Source organism: Oryza brachyantha, chromosome 3 (genome assembly GCF_000231095.2).
Source record: "Oryza brachyantha chromosome 3, ObraRS2, whole genome shotgun sequence".
Classification (NCBI taxonomy): Eukaryota; Viridiplantae; Streptophyta; class Magnoliopsida; order Poales; family Poaceae; genus Oryza; species Oryza brachyantha.
In genome coordinates, this window is record NC_023165.2 from 7,960,487 (window position 1) to 7,983,041 (window position 22,555).

Consider the following 22,555-nt stretch of genomic DNA (forward strand, 5'->3'; position numbering starts at 1 on the left):
GCTAGACCGTGCCTAAACATAAATGCAGTATCCATGGAAATCTAGATTCAACCTACACATCAAGTAATAAAAATAACAATTTGTTTTGCGCTATACATGGTTTCGTTAATTTTTGTTTCTGTTGTTACATATCGAATTTAGGCAGCATTGCATGTTTGTATTATTGCATATACACTTAAATCATCCTAAATAACGCTGCTAATTTTTAAAAAAAAGATGCAACTATTTAAGTCGCATACACATAATAGGTGCTATTGCATCTAGGTGCCAAAAAAAACTTAGGACAATTGCAAATTTATCACTAGTTTGAAAATAAAAAGGCACTAAAAAATTTTAAAAAATTACTAGAATTGACATTATAGTGGCATTCTTCCGGAGGAGCCCAAAAATCTGTCCCCCATAACTGACTCTACTGTATCTGAAACTTGGGTAAGCCCATATACACGTCTGGGCTTCACAGCACACTGTTCGGTGCATGCGCATCCACGGATGAGATGACAAAATTGTGTAAAAAAAGTATGATTTCAGTCACTTTACTTGAGCTTCCAGTAGCAAATGTACAACGACACGTTGTGTCACTGTGTGCCTACTGCCGCAACAATCAGAACCACCCTCCGGTCACACTTTTGCCTCTGAATACTATCAAAATTCTAGAACTGGCTACAAGGCTACATGTAAACAAGAATGTTATTTACACTGTTTAGACCTGAAATTATCAGGTTCCAAAAGTTTCAACAACAATTTCTCTAATTTTGCCGAACTTTTCGTCGGCCTGAGAACAAAGGACCTTCCGAAGAAGGTACATGGATCTCTGTCACTTACCGAGCTACCCAAGCACCATCCACCTGGTGTGAAGCGGTCAGGTGCTCTCCTCAACAGATTGTTATCAATCATATCCAAGACTGGATTGTTATTAGCGAAGGAGTGTGCAAATGGCGCACCGCTGCTTGCAATCGCATCAAAATGCTCGGTTGTCAGGTTAATGGGTAATGTTCGTGGAGGGTTGTCCCACGCCATGAATCGGAGATCATTATTAACAGTAGTGTTCTGGTAGTACTTTGAGTTGCAGATCACCGTGTGGAAGTAGCCCTCCGAGGATGACAAGAAATTGGCAAAATACATGAGTAGAGTGCGAGGAAGGTTGTCCCACCCCAATAAGCAAAACTCCAGGAATGGTCGACTAAGTATTACCCATGAAGAACCTGCATCAGGAGATGATAATTGTGTGGAATGGGAATTAAGCAATATATTGAACATTTTAGATATCCAACAGACTGTTTACAGTAGAAAATATAGGATTATGTGTTCCATGCAGATGTCAAATGATGTCAACACTCAAAAATGCAACTGAGATGATAGTCGTGCAAATAGTAAGGAAATGGGACACAATATGGTGGTCCTAGTCCATATATAAACCTGTGGAAGACTGAATCTATACATCCATTGTATGCTGCATGTCTCAAGGGCTGACCAATAACACATTGTGTTCTACTCCCTTTTGCATTAGATTAGTTGGTTGAGGATTTTTCTACAATTCTATTTATGTCACTGTAATCTGTATGATTGTATTTTAGAAATAGTTTGCAGAATCACCAAAAACTACTTTGCCTTCATGAATGAACTTGATGCAAACCAGTAACAGTTAGACAACCACTAGGTAGTAATTTTATGACTATTGATGCACGCTGAATATATTATTTATAAGGTGCACAAAAATTTTCCAGCACAAGGCAGCTAACACTGCATCCGTAATTTCTAATGTACAGCATGACAATGTGGTGGAATCTATCAGTATTTTGCTTGAAAAAATTATATTCTGAAAAGAAGGGAATAGGCAATAGTAAAATATTACAGATAATTACAACAGAACATATGAACCTTACAAAGTAGAAAATAAGGATGAGCCAATACCTACAAATATTTTGAAAGCAGAAGGCAGGCTCCTTTTTTCCTTTGTTGTCACAACCTCGGTCTTATTTGAGATTTGCAATGCTGGATCTACGATAATTCGTGCCCTTTGGTATCTGCACATGCAAACCAAACAATCATAATGAGGAACATATAAGAAGGTTCAGAAACACACAGTATAATAGTGTTCTTACTCCCTCCAACCAATATTGCTTGTGTGCTCAATAAAATTCAGATCTCTTGGGAGATATGAGAAGATGTGAAGGATGTCTGTCAAGAGAACATGAATATTAGTTCTGAAAGTTAGTGAACACCTACTAATATGTTACAGCGCTCATAAAATAATCCACATATAAGTAGAATGCCTACTGCCTAGTATCTTTTTTGGTCCAACATAACATATTCAACGAAAGGAATCCGTCAGCGATTAAACTCGTCAGTGCAAAAACATCTCAAGTGATTGGATATTGTGAGTGAAGTAATTTATTGTCATCTTACAGATGCATTCCTGGTGGTTTATATGATGAAGGCAATAATGCGGAGCTTAGAACTGGCTGTTTTCATGTATAATACATTTATTCAAACAAGGATGAATGAAAGAGTTATGTTCTGTGCATACTTTTTGGAGCATTCAAGTGACACTTTATGTCAGAGTCCGTTCCGCATGATACCTAGTGCCATTTAGGCGGCACCCAACAGTAGTAGAGGCATTTCCAAAGCCCATCCTACTCGATCTATGCAGCCAGAGCTAACTGAAGTATAGGTTTTGGTCTCTCTGGTGAACACACGAAGTGTAGGTCTATTCCTACTTGTGCTCCTATGCACAAAACATGAGACAGCATATCACCCTGGCAGGGAAATACCAACTGGCCATCCATTTCAACAATATAAAAACTACAGTTGCAGATTAGCTGTATGTAGAAAAACAGCATAGCTTAAAGGTAGCGAACTGGTGCAGTAGCTCTGACAATTATTGATGATAACATTTTTAGAAAATAAATAATTAGGCCCAGGAATAGAGGAATCTTTAAGGGAAAACAAAGGAGGTTTAATTCACATGGAAGGTGGTGGTACTGTGTTGGCATGGTTGTTGATAAAAACTGCCAATAGATCACCATATGAAGTCATTTATCAACCGATCTAATTGATGCAGCTCTAAGTGCTTTGCAGGGTGAAGAGATGTGAGAGCAACTTGGTAATGTGAAGATGCGGATTGTCAAAGTGTTGAATGTGGCAAAGAGGAGCTGAATGTGAAGCTCTGTTGCTTATTGTTTTGTTATCTTACTTGTTTAAAGTAGTCCAATTAAGTAGTTCTTTTATGTTCATTTGCGTTGTGCTATTAGGGATTTGGGGATACTAGCAAATAGTGGTCTAGGCTTACTATACTTTTTCCACTCTAATGTGAACTTGGTTTATTAGAACTGAGGATGTATGTCTTAATTTCAAACCTTCCATACACAAATGGAAAAATTGCACCGTGTTAACATCAAACAATAAAATTGGTTTAAGCACTATAGCAATTGAAGGCCTGAAACAAAGCTGATAGACTGCTCAAGCAGATTTGTAATCTTCAGCCAGAAGAACTCCATAACCCATAGCTTCTATATGAGCAAAGGCTACAGACGGTCTACCCAAAATACATTGAGGTGCTTCAGCAAGACAATTTTACAGTGAGTATTCAACAATACTTTAGGCAACTGCTTATATTGAAAGCAACATAATACTGTGACAATATGCAATAAAACATACTCCCTCCGTTTCATATTATAAGATGCTTTGCACTACCTAAATTCATTAGTGGATCAATGAATATGTTTTATGTGTGTCCAGATACATTAGTATCAATATGAATCTAGAGAGAGATAGAATATCTTATAATATGAACCGGAGGTAATACCAAAATTGAAACTAAAATGCATTGGTTGGCCATCATAGCATATAGAAACACTGATATTCTGAGTCAAATGACGCACTAAAAATAGTAAGAAGTTAAGAAGGGCATATTTTTATACTAGCTATACTGTGTAGTAAGTATTTCAGGATTAATACCTACTGTACTATCCAATACTCCATCATCTTTAACAACAATTGACGATCCTATGGTTAATTTAGTGAGGAGGAGCCATCTATACTTCTACAAATTTGAGATGTAAAAGCATTTAAATTGCAAGTGAGCCTATCCTAGGGAAGCAGAGGTAATTCGCTAGTATCAATCTTGACGGGGCTAGAGCTTACCATCTTGCGGCATGAGCGGGTAATCGGAGGCGCTGAGATTGATGAACCAGCTCCACCCATCAAACTCCCGGAGCAGCACAGCAGCGGCGTGTAGCGTCGCAGCGAGCTCCGTGGACCCGCGCCGCGAGACCGGCCCCCACTCCCCCGCCGCGGCGACCCGCACGTTGCCGTACCGGCGGGGCGCCTCCTCGCCGCGCACGAACGCCTCGAGATCCGCGCGCTCCTCCTCCCCGGCTACGCCGACGAGGTAGCAGTTCCAGGGGTGGTACAGCGCCCGCAGCAGCCGCCGGATCCGCGGTCCGTCGCCGGCGCCGCCGCCGGATATGAGGTACGCCAGCCTCGGCGGCGGCCCCCCGTGCTGCTGCCTCCCCGCGCGGCCCCGCGGCCCCGCCGACGACGACGGGCGCGCCGCCCCGAGCGCGGCGTAGAGGACGGGCACCGACAGGAGCGGGAGCGCCAGCAGCAGCGCCCGGAGCCACCTCAGCCGGCGGTGCCCCTGCTGCGGCTGCTTCCTCATGTCCGTCGCCCGCGTCGCCGCCCGCGCCAGGCGAGGGGTCGCTATAGCACCGGCATTCGCCGCGGCTCCGCCGGAGCCGCACGAGCTAGTATAGAATTTAATCGAAGAAGAAAAAAAAAAACCGAAGGACTCGGTTGGGGTTGCTCTGCAAGCTGCTGGGCTGGGGCTGGTGGAGAGTGGAAGACGACGAGGAGACGAAGCGTGAGAGATATATGATTTCTAGTCATCAATAAATTAGTACTAGACACTATTTTTTTAATATAAATATCACTATTTTACATTTAAATTTAATATTACTTATTTCACATGATATTTTAGATGTTGTGTAGAAATCATGTCTTATGCAAGACATGGTTTTATTCTCTTTCTTCATTTATTAACTTGTCACATTAATTTTTTTATTTTATGTGACAACTTATTTAATTTTATAAACATCATTTTAGTTATTAGGTTAGAAACGCCTAAAAGGCGACAGGATGCAGCGGCGCGGCGTCTCCTGCAAGCAAGCCGGGTCGGGCGGGGAGGGGAGGGGCGTGACCCGTACACCGTACCGTGTCCTGATCGACTGATCGTTGCAGCTGCTGCCGCGGAGTACCGCTGCTCCCGGTACACGACCAATACTAGTAGTAGAGCAACGGCACTTTTTTTTTTGGAGTATTATCAGCGTGATTAACAAAGCATAAGTCTCAACGAGATTGTGTTAAGTATTAATATCTCTGTTCTAAAATATAGGCATAATAGCCTGTGTACATAGAGTAGGATGGTAGGAATACGTAAAAAGATTTATGTTTAAGTACTTCCGCCGTTAATTTTTTAGTTTAAATTAATTAGATTCTCTTTCTAATTGGTCCTAACATTAAAATAATTAAAATTAGTCATGCTAGTGCATAAATATTTATATTATAGTATATAACTTAAATTATAGAAGTAGTGAGTGAGTAGTACTATGGGTGATTGTTTTTCTTTTTCAATGAAAAAGTCAAATGGCACATTTCAAGTTAAAAAATAGTTTATAAATAAAACGTTTATATATGTGTTCATAGGTATCTTAAAAACTAAGATTAGAAAAATAAATTACGATAAAGAATAAAAAATCAACTATAAATTAATATTAAAAATTTAAATTTTGATTTAAAAGTACTAACCATAAACGAAACGATGAATGTCCTAGCATTCCTGCGTGGTTAACGATGTCGTTAACCTGAAAACAATGTGAGCATGTATTTACTGACTGATGCGACGGCGAAAGAGAAGTACAAGCGCTAATGAACAAAACCTCTGTGAAAAGAAAATGTGGTGACAGTCAGCAATAGCAATCGCTGAAACTTTTTGAATGAAACGATCAATTATGTACGCTTTAGCCGGAACTAATTATTGGGGTTGTCAGTTGTCACGAAAGGTGCCATATATATTAGCCCGTGTCACCTCGTCACCGACTTCACTTGTAAGGATGGCGCTCATGGATGCTAGAGACCTGCTACAGTGACAAAGTCCAAAACACTCTAGGGTGTGTTTAGTTTACAAAATGATTTTGCAAAAATATCGTATCAATCGGTCATATATTTAAAGTATTAAACGTAGTCTAATTACAAAACAAATTTTAGATTCCGCCTAGAAACCGCAAGATGAATCTTTCAAGTGTAATTAATCCATCATTAGCACATGTTGGTTACTGTAGCACTTATGACTAATCACGTACTAATTAGGTTCAAAAGATTTGTCTCACGATTTCCCCCATAACTGTGTAATTAGTTTTAATATTCATATATATTTAATGCTTCATTTAGGTGTCTAAAGATTCGATATGATGTTTTTAGAAAAAATTTTAAAACTAAACGGGGCATTATTGTCGTCTTTTCGTCTGGTAACTATCAGGGCTGTTTGGATAAAAGGGTTTTTTAAATTCTTATCACATCGAATATTTAGATGTTAATTAGGAGTATTAAATATAGACTGATAACAAAACTAATTGTATAAACACTATTTCATTAGACAAATTGTTAAGCATAATTAATCCACAATTAGCAAATGTTTACTGTAACATCACATTCGCTAATCATGGATTAATTAGACTCAATAGATTCGTCTCGGGAAATAGTCCAGAGTATAAGGTGTGTTTCATTAATAGTTTATATTTAATACTTCTAATTAGTGTCTAAACATTCGATGTGATAGAGACTAAAAAAGTCACTGGAAATAAACATGGTCTAAAATTTAAAATTTTAATCTTACATCTAGAGTTGATTTGGGTTTTTTCTTCATCGTAGTTTATAGTTTATTTTTTATTCTTAGATTTTAGATCGCTAAGAATATGTATATAAAAGTTTTATTTATAAATTATTTTTTGTTGTAAATATGTCTTTGGTCCTTTTCCAAAAAAAAAGGGGAAAAAGTAACCCTTACGTTGAATTCATATCTCCATAGTGATCGATTCAATTTTTGGAACAAATAGTGCTGCGGACCAGTGGTTTGTATGATCTCCCTTCTATTTATACTTATAAGCTATAATTTAAATTTTTAACCTTAAATTTAGAGTTGATTTTGGAGTTTTGATCGAAATTTGTTTTCCAATCTTGGCTTTCAAATGGATGGCAAACAGTGTAGGATACTCAGGGTGATCATTTAGCTTATTTAGGAAAAAGTTAAATGACATATTTATAAATAAAAATAATTTATGAATAATTCTTTATATAGATATTCTTGATGATATAAAATTCAACTCTATAAAATAAACTATGACGAAAAACTCCTAAAATTCACTCTATAATTAAAGCTAAAAATTAAATTTAAATAAGAAGAGACGAAAAGATGGGCTGCCACTTGTTTCAAAATATAGGCATGTGCAAGATTCAAATATTGTTCCATAATTTAAGCAGTCATGCACTAATTCCCATGATTTTAATCATTCCAATGATTCCAAAATCAATCAGATATTTTTAAAAGGGAATTTAATATACACAAAACCAAAAATTGAATACTAAGTGACTAAAAGAAAATATTTTGACATCTTCTAAAATTATGCTAAATAAACTAGAAATAATTATATTTCAACTCCAATATATTTATTTTCTACTCTCTTTTTTATCCTGGTGCATTTGTCTTAACTTTATCAGACTCTAACACAATGGTTATTAAAAGATAAAGTCTTTATGGGATCAACAAAAATATCTTAAAATAAAATCTTCTGGAAAGAAGCTAGCATCTCGGGGCCTTTGTTGTTGGGAATGACTGATAACTGTTATGAAAAGTAGCGACTTCCTTCTTGATGCCCTACATAAAGCTTTTCACCTAACCTGCACAATTTTGCTATTCCCTCGTTTTATTTATAGTGTCTTATATAAATATAGTACTTTGTTTTGTTAGGGTAATATTAAAGACTACTCTATTAATATATTATTTATCTAACATAAAAGTATAATCATAATAAAGCACTTTCAAATAAGAGTATAGCAATATCATATTTTTGTTATAAAATTTATATTGTAATTGAGTAACTTTTAGTTGATTTTTTTCTAACGAAACAAAATATGTTACGTATTTTGAAATAGAGGGATGGCTACTTTTGAAACAGGCAATGGAGTGGTTCCAACAAAAAGAATCCGAAGGCAGCATAAGGTGTCACGGCAAGATGCTAGAGCACAGCAACGCCCAGCATGTAGAAGAGAAATGATTTGGCCCATGACGGTATATGCAAGCACCAACATAAAGGTTGTTAGCCTTTGATCTTTTGCCTTCAATGATTGGAGCCCACATCATTCTTTGTCCGGGCCTGGATAGTTAATACTATTTAGTAGCTAGTTATTATCTCATGAACTACGAGTAACATGCGGAATTACTACTCGGCCACCAACCGCAGTATTGAATTGAAACTTTTCTCTGTGTTTTCCTCTCTGTTGTGCTTTTGTCATGTCGTGTATGAATCAGATATAAGGGTTCACCGTTGTCCTGTGCTAATTAATTTGGGCTCTGCTCATACAAAGCTGGAAGCGTGGAGGGACAGCAATGCCGTGCAATTATAATCTATCGTGACTACTGTCATCAGTACAGCAGGTAGATGGACACTGTAATATAGTCTTTGCCTGAACTCTCGTTTAGGCCCTGTTTAGTTTCTATTTTTTTTTTAAAAAAACATCACATCGAATTTTTAGACACCTAAATAAAACATTAAATATAAATAAACCAAAAAACTAATTGCACAGTTATGGAAGAAATTTTGAGACGAATCTTTTGAGCCTAATTAGTCTATGATTAGCTATAAGTGCTACAGTAACTAACATGTGCTAATGATGGATTAATTATGCTCAAAAGATTCGTCTCGTGGTTTCTAGGCTTGCCGTGAAATTCGTTTTTTCATTCGTGTCCGAAAACCCCTTCTGACATCCGGTCAAACATTTGACGTGACACTTCTTCCAAAAATTTTCTCAATCTAAACACCACCTTAGTTTGCAAATTTTTTTTGCAAAAACTTCACATCAAGTTTTTAAACACACATTTGTAAGTATTAAACACAGTCTAATTACAAAACAAATCTTAGATTTCGCCTGGAAACCGCGAGACGAATCTTTTGAGTCTAATCCTTCATTAGCACATGTTGTTTACTGTAGCACTTATGGCTAATCACGTCATAATTAGGCTCAAAAGATTCGTCTCACGGTTTCCCCCATAACTGTATAATTAGTTTTAATGTTCATATACATTTAATACTTTATTTAGGTGTCCAAAGATTCGATGTGATGTTTTTAGAAAAAGTTTTTGGGAAATAAACAGGGCTTAATTAGAGTTTTGTTGTGGGGATAATGCTCTGCATATTTTTACTCATAATATGCGATGTTCAGAATGCGCACAGATGATCAGGTGAACAATGTCAAGTGTACTCTCAGTAGAAACAATATTTGAAGATTATTTAAAGTATATGTAAATCCATGAGAGTGTACTTTGTTACAGTAAGGTCAAATGGAACTTGAATAGCCACAAGAAGTGGTTTAATTTAACAGATCATCTATGAAAGAATAAAAAGAATTGGAAGTAGCTATCACTCAGGCCGCTTCAGGTTCACCAGCACTAGCGGCATTCAGATCCACAGAAAGATCAAGCTCCTGCATCGATCAGTGCAAACCGTTACTTCTAAAAATTTCAAATAAAGAATTCTTGCTCTAATAACAGTCTGCTTCTTTACTGAACTTGGTAATGTTTTTCATGTAATTACCTTCCCAGTGATCTTGCTGTACAATCCGAGCACATCCTTCACCGTTGTCTCAAAATGAGTGGTCGCGTCGTAGCTCTGTAGAACGTAGGTGCTCATCAGCATTATTGATGTGTGGACGAAAAGAGAAACTGCTGCTTTTCTGAACTTACATTTGTCACGAAGCAATTGTCGTCCTCAGAAGCATTAGCAGGTACGTATCGGTCATAGATGTCAAAAAATGTTTCCTCTACAGGTCCAAGAAGATCGATCCCAGGTTTCAACTCGATCTCGGGCTTGTCAGTCTCTGCTTCCGTCGAAACAAAAGCGATGAACTTGCCCTTTGGTGCGACGTTGTGAGCATATGAGCAACAGAACACGTACCTGAAATGAAATATGAAACAGATGAAATACTTTGCATTATGCAGTACCCTAGTGCTATCAGTTCTAGCCAAATATTTGTGTGATGTGCTAAGAAATGGAGCAGTAGACTTTAATAGTTGTCGTTGCAGCAAGAACAGAGAGATGACTACCCCTGTCTAACTTACATGTCTGATTTGCGCTTCAGCTGCTTCTTTGGGAGGATGATCTGCACAGAGTGAGAATCCTTGGTATCAGGAATTGGATGCTTCATTATGCATATTGCACGCGCCACCCTTCCAACCTTCTTGACCTGTTCATTTGTTGAAAGGATTTTAAGTCGATATACTGCCATAAACCTGAACCTGAACCTGAATTGCACTCAAATGAATCTTCGTGGTATAAATACCTTATCAGGCAAGTACGAAGGATCACAAACAACCTTCTTGCATTTTGCGGTCTCCCCCTCAGAAGTGACACCGTATGCTTTCCCATTCTCATCAAACTCGACCTGCCAACAACCGCAAAATTAAGCATGATTCACCTGGATAGTTGGAAAGTAATATCTGAGCGTTCTGAAGTTGTTAAATATCTGGAATGCTTTAGTTACCTTGCATTCTGCTTTGCTTAGCATGTATGTGCCACCGTAAACAGCACTCAAACGAGCAAAGGCCTATGACATTGCACAGAATTTCAGCTAAATTAAGCTGAAGAGATTTGCTTCGGTCTAACAAAAAGTATCTTGAGGTACCGTTACCTCACGGTACTAAATCGTTTCGCACCATGGATCTAGCTGAGCAGAATAGGCATCGTTAGATCCAACGATTTGAAACAATTTGGTACCGTGAGGTACCGGTACCTTAAGGCATTTTTTTGTTGGACTGGAGCGAATCTATAAACTGAATACATGTGGAGAATCTAGATTATTAAACCAGCTCATACCTGAGGAAGCTCTCCTAACCCATACAGAGGATAAATATAAGGTGATCCTCCTTGAAAACGCGCTAGTGATTCTGCATAGAGCTATTGAAACAGATGACAAGTGTGAGGATTAGATTTTAGTTTCACCTTCCACACGCAGGAAAATATAAGCTAATGATAAACTATTCATCTATGTAATCATCAATCATCATCATGTGGAACCAGTAATATTTTATCACATTTAAAAAATTGGGGAAGAACATCACACTATCATAAGAACACCCAATCACTTCATCTGGCCACAATGGTAGGGATAGCTAAGCATTAATAAAAGAAAACAGCATGACATCCAATGACATTTTGAAGGTTATTCGAATGTCCGTTTACTTAACCAGTTAACCTAATTTCTATTAATATCAACTGTCTCGAGTGATAAAAACAAGAGCACATAAATAACAGGGCACATCAAATATTAGAGGATCCTTTTGAACGTTGGAAAAAGGTTTTGGATTGGAATAGAAGCGGGTTCCTAATCCTTTATATATTTTCAATTCACTCAATTTAAACCTTGGACGAGTCACAACGCTATGTCCAATCCATACCCCAGCCCAATTGGATTCAACTGTTGATTCCAAATAAACCCTTCAGATTAAGACGGTCTGAAATAGTAAAGGCAGGTGGAATTATGGACAGGTTACGCTAACAGTTATGCAATCCAAACCTAACAGGTTTAGACTATCTTCAAACAATACACCTTAGGACTTTTTATAAAACTACCTGAATGTCCGTATTTTGCTACAGATAAAAGATAATATATTATAATATCATCTAACATAAAATAAATATATATTCTTCATGGAATGTGTACCCATCTTTTTCTATAGGGAATATCACCTTGATTTGATTTTATACATGGTTATTCATTTAGATTAGATTATTTCTTGATATTAAAAAGTCCAAGGGGTAATTTGCAAAATTTCTAAGTACGAAGGGAGACGGATTTTACTGCCACCATCACCCGTTTTTTTTAATGAAGTATAAAAAACATATATACCTGAGGTGCATAGAGAATTGACCAATGCATTGTTGTTCAACACTGAGCTGTTTGAGCAAAATATATGCAGACTCATATTTTTCTTTAGTTGATATATAGTACCTTCATTCTTTTCACAGTGTCAATTGCAGGTTCATCGAGATAGTTGTCATCCCGGTGAAGTGCCAACGCATGCCCAATAAAGTCAACTGTGTCATCCTCAAGGCCATACTTGCTGAACCAAGGCAAACATCACAATGTCCGCATAAGAAATGATGGCAAAATACAACTTGGCTTTCTATCAGTTAACATCAGCAACTTAGGCAACTTACGAGATGACTTCTCTTGTCGTGACCTTGTGCAGATCCAGGCCTTCGTGTGACTTTGGATCATCCTCTTCATAATCCTGCACGTATATGAAGAATTTCCTGGCGCGGCGCTTTTCAAACAGTCCCATTAGGTTAGATTTCAAGGCCTCAACATCAGTTGCAGGAACTTTATGGATCTATCAGCATCACCAAACAAATAAAGGTGTATCAGTAATTCAGAAGATACACCATGTTTGGCAGTTGCTTAATATATTAATATCGCTATATCAGATCTGCTTTCTGTTTTCGTTTCCTTTTCTTTTTTACTTTGCCCAGCAATGTAAATCAAAGAAATTCTCCACTTCATACAAAGATGCGCCCTTCCGGCTCCCATTCCCGAAAAACCTATATCAGATCCATACCTTGCCATTGTTGTAAACGAAGCTGCCATCGACGGCCTTGAAGTTCAGATACTTCGTCACGCTCGTGTGGATCAGTACACGGACCAGTGCACCGTTGGCCATCATGAACTGTAGATAAATAATTTTTAGCAAGTTACATGATAGATAAAAGCACATGGAAAAATTGAGAGACTTCAGTGTTGACAGACCTTGGGAACCATGTCAACATTGTACTCCTTGCTGACACCCAGATGTTCAGGAGTGTTTTCGTTGCCCTTGAATCTCTTCCAGAGCTATACATACCATGCAAACGATGAAAAATATTAGGAAACATAACATCATATTTGGTGAAAAAAAAACACATGGTGTTTGTAGTTCTTCGGCTTCCTATATAATGCATGGAACAGAAATGTTGGTGCGAGGGTCACGTTATCAGACCTTAGTGAGATTAAGGGATGTAGATTCTCCTCCATAGTAATCGTTCCTGTCCATGTGAAGAACCTGTATACATAAGAACAAGACAAGACAGTGACTTAGAGTGGAATAAAACTGTACATTGTTCCTTCATAGAAGGGCACATCAGAGCGTCATCCTCTAAAATGTAGTACTACCTCCAGTTTTTCAATAGATAGCGCCGTGCGCTTTCAAATTTACGCTTGGTCATTCATCTTATTTAAAATTACATAATAATTATTTATTTTGTTATGATTTGGTTTATCATTAGAGATATTTTAAGGATGACTTATATTTTGACATATTTGTATAAATTTTTTAAATAAAACGAATAATCAAACATTATATTAAAAAGTTAATAACGCCATCCGCTAAAAACTAGAGGGAGCAGTATGTTGTGAAGTTGTGATCATTTCATTTTTGCAATTTGAATTGGGTTCAAGACTGTGTTAAGAATCTGTAGAAGATACGTGGTCAGATCTATATATAAGAAAAAGGTAGAGCACCCAACATCATGCTCTATTTTAACACTCATGTTTGCAAGTTCTTCTTGTAAAAACATAGCATCCTAAGGTAGAAAGGTCTCCTGATATTTGCATTGGGATTCCTGAACAACGGCATCACATCAAGCCGCATTTCAAATTCAGCACGTAAAGCCGCATTTGACACTACATTTCCCATGCGCATTACGCAGTAGAACGCATTGCGCAACCAGAAGATGCACTGAACAGATCGGGGATGGAAATCGGTCACCTTGAGGCCATCGACGGAGAGGAGGCCGCTGAGGATGCACTCCTTGAGCCCCGTCCCCAGCACGATCACGTCGTACTCCTCATCCATCGCCGCTCCTCCCCCAAATCCGCCGCCCCGATCTGCTGCGCCGGCGACCCCCTGATCTCCTCTCCTCCCGTCGCCTCTCTGACGATCGATCCGCGCCTCCCGCCTCGCCTCGTCGTCGGTATATATATGGAGGTGGCGGCCGGGACGAGCGCGCGCCGCGCAGGGGCATCGGTCGCGCTGCGTCCCCCACGCGAAGATGTCGTCGTCGGTCGAGGCCGATGCGCGCGGCGCCGCGCGACGCGTGGGCGTGGCCCTCCGGTTCCCTCGCGAGCGGGTGATGGGCCGGCCAGGCTCTCTGTGGGCCACATCAGACCGAGGCCCATCTGTATCCCTTCTTGGGCCAGCGAAATGGGAGCTAATCCGATGGCCCAATTAGCCCTAGTCATCTAAGAGTAGGTTCTATAAGCATATTTTATTGAGATAAACAGAGGAGAGAAGAGAAATGAACTACTACTTTATAGCCAGCTGCAGCACATGCTCTAAGACGCGATGTGAGTATGATATATGGCACCATGTATTAAGCTTTGCAGGTAACTATTATATGAATTGACTATAGATAAATTTAAACTAGTAGTTGGCTATACTATTGAACTAGCTTTTATTTTCTTTTTCCGCGTATCTATCTAATCTCGCCTCGATCGTCGCCGGGTCAGAACTGGACCGGTCTCAGCTCTCAGGTCATACTCAAAACCCGCTGAAAATGTAGCGCGCTGCGATTGGCACCGTGGAAATTCGGTTGATACAGAGAGACGGAGGAGAAACCAAACCACCACTTGGTGCAATCTCAGCCGTCAGGCGCAACCTTAATAACGGACGACGACCTGTCATTAAATCATCATGAAACTCCCATGTTGTACGAGACGACGACGACGACGAGCGCCACCCATGTCTCGGGAGGTATCCATCTCCCGGAAGCAACGCTAGTCCGGCTTGTCTAGACAGGGAGTATCCGGATCCCTATTTTATAATAGAACCAAAAGAAGCTTATAAAAGTTTCTTAGGCACCACATGCTGACATGCGTACTCCCTCAGTCCCCGCAAAAGATAACATTTTAATTTTTGCATCGAGTATTTGATAATCTGTTTTATTTTTAAAAAGATTTTTTAAAAAAATTAGTCACACATAAGTACTGCTCATATTTTATCGTCTAATAAAAATAAAAATATTAATCGTGATTTTTTAGATAAAACGAAAAGCCAAACATTGTATTAAAAACTGAAAATTGATTTGTTTTGGGATAGATAAAGTAGTCAACTAGCTGTTCCCGGCACACGGCAAAAGAAATTTTGTTTATTTTTTAAATTTTTTAATAAATAATTTTATTATTAAATATTCGGAGAAAATATTTTCACCGTATGAATCTTTTGACCACGCCACCAATATTGACGTGGCGAAACGGCTTGCCACGTTATTATCGGAGGCGTGACGATATTATCTTACCATGTTATTGATATTGGTGTGGCAAGACTTCTACGCCGACCAGATAGCGTGACAACGTTATCTTGCCATACCACTAACACTGACGTGGCCAAAAGATTCATTTAAAAAAATTTTGGTAGATGGTTTAACAATAAAATTACTTAATAAAAAGATTTTTTAAATAAAAAAATTTCACGGCAAAAGATCACCCCACAAACGGCAGACTGAGAGGATCGGTATATTCTGCGGCGTCAGCAACCTGATCCACTCTACTTTATTATTACTACTAGCACTGCCCTTTAAAACTCCCGGCCACGCTTGACGAGGCGTGCGTTTATTACGCGTCGTTGTCGTTAAGCGAGCAGAGCGATCGGTTACCACCTCCTCCTATCAGATACGCCTCCTATCGAGGCCGTCGACTTCGAGAGAGGAGAAAACTTGGGGTGTTTTTATCGAGAAAATTTTCAGAAGAAATATCATGATAAATATTTGATCGGATATCGGAAGAGATTTTTTACATGAATAAAAAAACGAATTTCACGGCTAGCCTAAAAATCGCGAGACAAATCTTTTGAGTCTAATTAATCCATCATTAACACATGTTGGTTACTGTAGCACTTATAGCTAATTATGAATTAATTAGGTTCAATGGATTCGTCTCAACATTTCTTCCGTAACTATGTAATTAGTTTTTTAGTTCATCTATATTTAATGTTTTATTAAGATGTTAAAAATAAAAAGGCTTGGTTTCGTTCGTTCGAGAGCGCAGCCTCGAGATCACCTTATCTCCGCATTACAAAAAACAGCGGAGCCGCGCCAGCCAAACCCCAAAAAACACACGGGAGAAAATGGTGAAAAGTCGCTGCATCCCGCACGGCCACAGGAACGAAATACGCACGCACTCACCAGCAACGGAGATTCTGCTCAACCGCGACGTGACGACGGGCGAGCCGCCGAGCCAGCGCCAGCCCAGCACGTTCGGGGGTCACGCCGCTGGGATCACGGGAGAAAGGAAAGGGGTCATTGCCAAACTTTATATTTATAAAACGAAAATAGATATAAATAAAATGTTTATATATATATATATGTATGTATTAGCTAAAATTAAAAACACAATATGATAAAAGATATATAATCATTTTTTTAATTTAAGGTTGAAAACTGAAACTGTCTCACAAGTTTAAAAAGATGAGGTGAAAGAAAAGTAAAAAAAACGCTGCGGTTTCGGCTGGCAACGGGTGCGGCTCGCTGATAGGAACAACGGTCTCACAGCGACCGTGAGACTGATAGGGCGCATGGTGTATCACGTTTAGTTAGATTCACGTGAGGACCCCGACGTGACGAGCCGCGGCGCGGAGATGTCTGTGCGCAGGCGGTGGAGTCAGGTGGAGTATAAACGCAAATGCAAGTGGTGGTTACTGTTTGGGCGTTTATTCCCATTTGGAGCAGTGGTTGCCTGGTTGGAGGGTAAAAAGGCCTCTGGACCCTGAACAAGACATCTTTAATTTTGGGTTAATTAGATTCATGCTAGTATAAATTTGCTAGTCTTAAAATATGTCATTACTATTTAACTAATTGTAAGGATGTTATTCTAATTTTAGAACTATTTCAGATATACCATTTTTGGACCATATTACCTTTTGCACATATCATGGGCGCAGTGAACAGCATAGGGACAGTGTGGTTAATTTTTTTATAAAAAATATAATGAAGGGGTATGGAGTGACATATTCAAATAGTTATGAAATTATAATGATATTTTTATAGTTAGTCGAATAGTAATGACATATTTCAAAACTAGCAAATTTATAATGGCATGATCTAATTAACCCTTTAATTTTTATGTTCACTTTTAACTACCTATCTTATTAATATTTTTATAACAAGCCACATGAATTATTTTATTATATTTTAAATTATTATTATAGAAACTTTAAGTATAACTTACAATTTTATATATTTAGGTAATATTTTTAAATAAAACAAACTATCAAACGTACATTTAGAAATCAACAATATCATATTAAAAAATGAAGAGAATAATATAACAAGTTAACGTACAAAGGTCGTGTTCGGTAGCCCCACTAGCTATCTTATCTCTCGTTTTCCACACGCACGTTTCCTAAACTGCTAAATGGTATATTTTTTGTGAAAATTTTCTATAAAAAAGTTGTTTTAAAAAATTATATTAATATATTTTATATTTTTTAATAATGAATTAATCATGTGCTAATTTATTACTACGTTTTTCGCGTCAGATAACTAACCAAACTCTCACCTCTACCGAACGGGGCCAAAGATGAATATCCAAACCGTTTCATAACACTACTTGCAGGGAAAGTCACGACGTTTTGGTCAAACAACCACCAGTTCCATAGATTGATGTACTATCGAGAGTATAGTATTACTGTATTAGTATATTGTAGGAGTACTTAATGTACTACTCCCATTTCCAAAACTGTAATATTTTATGACAAAACCCAACTGTTTAATTAAAATAGAGATAGTTGTGATGATACAATAGTTCCCACACGCAAAACCATTTCTTTCCTTCTGCGGTTCTGTCCATGCATCCCCCGTCTTATTGGATCAGAGTACCAGACTGATTAGGGCTGTGTTCGGTAGCCGTTTAGGTTAGCCGTATGAAAAACGTAGTAATAGACTTGTATATGATTAATTAATTATTAATTATTAAACAATTGAAAAATAGATCAATTTGATTTTTAATATAACTTTTCAATATTTTTTTTAAAAATATATCGTTTAGCAATTTGAAAAGCGTGTGAAAAAAAAGAGAATTTGCTAACTTACCGTGATGAACGAACACAACCTAAATCCCTCTTATAGCAAGATCAATCCAAGAGCTACTTGCTAGCTTCAAAATCATTTATATAATCGAGAGCCAACATATAATAGATTTACATCATATTTTTACTTAAAACATATATTACATCATTAATTTATCCAGGAACTGGAAGTCGCTATTAAATATGCAAGAAAGGGAAACCCAGGAGGTTGTAATCCAGGAATTGCAGAAGATAGTTAATCAGGTGGTCCGAAGCAACAGGATGGGTGTTGTCTAAATTTTCATTTTGCTGTTATGTTTTCTGTAATAAGCAGTAAGAGTTGCGCGCTTGGTTTCTGTGTGTTGGGGTAGCAGTTGTGCACCCATGTGTTGTCTCCCAATGTTTGTAAAACTGAGGTGTAAGCTGGTAATCCCAGCAACAATTACTCTGCTTGCAGTAAAAACGGGGCTCGTCTAAGCCTTTTTGTCTAAAAACATCGTTGATATATGATATGTACACGTAGAGATAGTATATGCTTCATACAAATCGTGTCCGAAAAGTTTATACTGTAACTAATTATAAATATGTAGCATATTTTTTTCTCTCATTTCCCGTAAACATAAATGCATTTTAATAATTTTTAAAACCCACTCGCATTTTATACCCAACTCCCAAAGAAACCCGGAAGCAAGGTGGCTCTATGGCACACCGAGAAAACAAGTGAGTAAACAAAACAAAAAGGGGAAAGTTGCAGGGGAAGGCGGCGACGGCCACGCCCCAGATCCCCCCATCCGTCCGTCCATCCCGGCCACGCCACCACCACACGCGCGCGCACACCGGCGGCACCCGTCTCCCCGCCTCCGCGGCAAAAGATTTACACGTCCTGCCGCCGCCGCGGCGCGCGTGCCCGGCGTTCCGGGCCGTGCCAATCCACGCATGGGGGGGCGTCACCGTCAACTAACGGCCCCCACCCCACCCCCCTCGTCCAGGGCGCTTCTGGGGGAGGCCGCCTGCGGCTGCGCCCACCCCCCACCCCATCGCCTTTAACACCCCCATCTCTCCGTTACCGTCTCTCCCCTTCCCCCACCTCACCTCCCCCACCCCCGCTACGCTGCTCATCAACGTGCCTTCGATTTGATCTTGATTGATTGAAACGCTGCCGCCGAAAAAGGAGTGTGTTTTTTTTTCGGCTGTAATAACGTTCTTTTTTTTTTGGGTCTGTTCGTTCGTTGGATGTGAAGGAGGAGGTCTTTTGGTTCGGGAGCTGCGGAGTTCTTGGATTTTGGTTCGGTATGTGCTTTTTTTTTTTTGTGGTTTTTTTGGGTTGGATTGGATCTTTGGTGCTGTTTAGATTGGGGATTTGGGAGGGGAGACTGATGTGATTTTTTTTGTGTGCAGAAGGAAAGATTTTTGTTTTTTCATACTCTCCGGGCTTTGTGATGGATGCGAGGGAGGTGTGAAGCCCGGTCGCTGATGCTCGTGGAGAGATTCGGTGGAGTGGAGCGCGCGGTGAGGAGGCGGTGGAGGCGGAAGCGTCGACGAGTTGGGCAGGGGCGCAGCGACGGACGAGGAGCAACCGGCGGGCGACGAGGGCAGGAAGAGGGCTGTTCCTCCTCCGCCGCCGCCGCCGGCCGACGCCGTCATGGGGGAGTCGCTGCTCACCGCGCTCTCCATGGACACCGCGACGGGCCACCACCCGCACCAGGGCCCCTCCACTTTCCTCTCCATGGACACCGCCTCCCACGACGACTTCGACCTCTTCCTCCCGCCGCCGGGGCCATTCCGCCGCTGCCTCCATGCCGCGGCCGCCGTCCCCCCTGACATCAACCTCCCCTTCGACGCCGACCCCTCCCCTCCGCCTCCGGCTCTGCAGGCCGGCTCCCTCCACGACACCAGCGTCGACATGCTAGATGTCGGCCTCGGTGGCCCGCAGCTCTACGACTCGGACTCGCCTGCTGCCACCGGCGTCGCCCCGGCTTCGGCAACCGCGACCACTACGGTCGCCGTATCACACACCAAGGGCTCCAATTCCAGCGCTGCCCGCAAGTGCGTCAAGAGGAACGATACCATATGGGGCGCGTGGTTCTTCTTCACCCACTACTTCAAGCCGGTCATGTCGGCTGACAAGGGCGGCAAGGCAAAGGCCCCCACCGCCGGCAACGGCAATAATGCTACACTGGATGCTTTCCTAGTGCAGCACGATATGGAAAACATGTACATGTGGGTGTTCAAGGAGCGGCCAGAGAATGCCCTGGGGAAGATGCAGCTAAGGAGCTTCATGAACGGGCATTCACGCCTTGGGGAGCCGCAGTTCCCATTCAGCGCAGAGAAGGGGTTCGTGCGCTCACACCGTATGCAGCGCAAGCACTACCGTGGGCTGTCAAACCCGCAGTGCCTGCACGGGATTGAGATTGTTCGGGCACCAAACTTGGCTGGTGTGCCCGGGGCTGATTTGAAGAGGTGGCATGAGCTAACCGGAAGGGATGCTAACTTCTCAATCGATGCTGAGGCAAGTGATTATGAGTCATGGAGGAATTTGCCGAGCACAGATTTTGAGCTTGAGAGACCAGCGACTGCTGCTGCGGCAAAGAGTAGCTCACATGGCCACCAAAAGAAGTTGCTGAATGGTTCTACCCTTAACCTGTCAACACAGCCATCAAATCATGGCTCTGGGGATGGTCTGGACATCCCAAATATTTGCAACAAGCGCCGGAAGGATTCCTCTCCCACTGTGATGGAAGAAGATTGCAGCAATTCAAATTCAGACAAGGTCCAGGACACGGATGTGAGCCAGATGTTTGAGCCTTCATGGATGAATGACTTCACTGGTGTGATGCGCCATGCCTCTGGCCCAGTGACTGCAGCAAAAACAATTTATGAAGATAGCAAGGGCTACCTAATCATTATTAGCCTACCTTTCGCTGATATACAAAGGGTGAAGGTTTCATGGAAGAATACTCTTACAAATGGGATAGTAAAGGTATCATGCACAAGTGTTGGCAGGATGCCATTCTTGAAGAGACATGACCGGACCTTCAAGTTGGTCGATCCTTCACCTGAGCATTGTCCACCGGGAGAGTTTATTCGGGAAATTCCACTCCCTACTCGGATCCCAGAAGACGCTACTTTAGAAGCATATTGTGATGAGTCAGGCACAGGCCTGGAGATTATTGTTCCAAAATACCGTGTTGGCCCTGAAGAACATGAAGTTCATGTGTCCATGAGGCCACCCTCGTCATGGTGCCAAACTTAGCAAGTTCAAGGTGTGTCGTACATGTTCTTGTAGCAGTTAGAAATCCATTTGTCAACTGCTGTTGGCTGATGTTCTACTGTCTGCTAACCCTTATCTCGCATGGAGAAACATGGTTCGGAGGCATAGCATACAAGAATATGCAGCTCAGTTTTGCTAATTTGGAACGTGAAGCCATCGAAATTGATTGAACCACTCTGGTATTTGGCATTTGAAACATTTGTAGGAACATGCTATAATTCACAAGGAACATATCTCAGATCTGGATTAATCTGATCTTCGTTTCAATATATTTGTTTGATGATACCTTATGTATTATCTTTTGTTTTCATTAGAATTCCTTTGTATGCAAAATCCGTTGTCCGCTCGATGTGCTTCGGTATGGCTTTCGTTACAACTCCTGAAGAACTGTATAGGCACTTGTAGTCAATTTCCATAGATAGGTGAGAAGCTTGTTCTTGTGGGCACTCTTGAAAATTTCATCTCATTTATTTGATGGAAACTAGGAAAGTACTTGTCAGCGCTTTTAGGGTTTGCCAATGTTTAGTTGGAACTAGTGGGTGGTTTCTAGCATTTGTAATTGTTTTCAGTGATCGCTGGGAGGCAACTGTAAGTGATTGATGGTACCAATGTATATCTATCAGTTATCATTATAGAAGTGTTCAGAGTCTCTCAGTTATGAGTACTACTTCTGTTTTGATCTGATACCATTCGGTATGGTTGTTTGATTCAACCTCGGAGAAATTCAGCCGGAATATTTCGCTCGACTGCATAACAGTTGCATGGATTAGATCGTTTGACTGAATCTCATGCCTTATACCATACTATTTATCTTGAAATGTCCTTTGGATAGTTTTGCTTATTACTAGTGCTAGTGTACCATGTTTCAGACAAGCACATTGCACATTGTTTACACAACTGCTGTGTCTGTAAGACGACCC

General features: G+C 40.3%; 3 protein-coding genes across 3 annotated transcripts; 1 reads left to right on the top strand and 2 right to left on the bottom strand.

Moving 5' to 3' along the window:
• Positions 1-423: 423 nt before the first annotated feature.
• Positions 424-4,799, bottom strand: LOC102707107 (beta-glucuronosyltransferase GlcAT14B-like). The gene is made up of 4 exons (XM_040522175.1): positions 4,144-4,799; positions 2,103-2,178; positions 1,912-2,024; positions 424-1,202 (listed from the first exon to the last, which is right to left on the bottom strand). Exons 1-4 carry the CDS (start codon positions 4,658-4,660, stop codon positions 688-690), a joined length of 1,221 nt encoding a protein of 406 aa, XP_040378109.1. The 5' UTR covers positions 4,661-4,799; the 3' UTR covers positions 424-687.
• A 4,730-nt stretch (positions 4,800-9,529) lies between these two features.
• LOC102715097 (guanosine nucleotide diphosphate dissociation inhibitor At5g09550-like) lies at positions 9,530-14,255 on the bottom strand. Its single transcript, XM_006649788.2, has 13 exons — positions 14,072-14,255; positions 13,304-13,366; positions 13,075-13,158; positions 12,887-12,994; positions 12,489-12,661; positions 12,280-12,391; positions 11,145-11,225; positions 10,813-10,875; positions 10,612-10,713; positions 10,391-10,515; positions 10,016-10,226; positions 9,867-9,941; positions 9,530-9,756 (listed from the first exon to the last, which is right to left on the bottom strand). The coding sequence occupies exons 1-13, from the start codon at positions 14,156-14,158 to the stop codon at positions 9,697-9,699; spliced, it is 1,344 nt and encodes a 447-aa protein (XP_006649851.1). The 5' UTR covers positions 14,159-14,255; the 3' UTR covers positions 9,530-9,696.
• Positions 14,256-19,452: 5,197 nt separating this feature from the next.
• On the top strand, positions 19,453-22,272 carry LOC102715376. Its single transcript, XM_040522120.1, has 2 exons — positions 19,453-19,654; positions 19,763-22,272. The coding sequence occupies exon 2, from the start codon at positions 20,007-20,009 to the stop codon at positions 21,615-21,617; it is 1,611 nt and encodes a 536-aa protein (XP_040378054.1). The 5' UTR covers positions 19,453-19,654; positions 19,763-20,006; the 3' UTR covers positions 21,618-22,272.
• The last annotated feature ends 283 nt before the right edge of the window (positions 22,273-22,555 follow it).

What these genes read in the sequence shown, in the direction of transcription:
- LOC102707107 (XM_040522175.1), bottom strand. Translation starts at nt 4,660, where the DNA reads ATGAGGAAGCAGCCGCAGCAGGGGCACCGCCGGCTGAGGTGGCTCCGG. An exon ending in AGCAATATTGGTTGGAGGGA is followed by an intron (nt 2,025 to 2,102) that starts GTAAGAACACTA and finishes TTGCATGTGCAG; the next exon opens with ATACCAAAGGGCACGAATTA. An exon ending in TGCTTTCAAAATATTTGTAG is followed by an intron (nt 1,203 to 1,911) that starts GTATTGGCTCAT and finishes CTCCTGATGCAG; the next exon opens with GTTCTTCATGGGTAATACTT.
- LOC102715097 (XM_006649788.2), bottom strand. Translation starts at nt 14,158, where the DNA reads ATGGATGAGGAGTACGACGTGATCGTGCTGGGGACGGGGCTCAAGGAG. An exon ending in ACGACAAGAGAAGTCATCTC is followed by an intron (nt 12,392 to 12,488) that starts GTAAGTTGCCTA and finishes GCCTTGGTTCAG; the next exon opens with CAAGTATGGCCTTGAGGATG. An exon ending in ACAATTGCTTCGTGACAAAT is followed by an intron (nt 9,942 to 10,015) that starts GTAAGTTCAGAA and finishes TACGTTCTACAG; the next exon opens with AGCTACGACGCGACCACTCA.
- LOC102715376 (XM_040522120.1), top strand. Translation starts at nt 20,007, where the DNA reads ATGGGGGAGTCGCTGCTCACCGCGCTCTCCATGGACACCGCGACGGGC.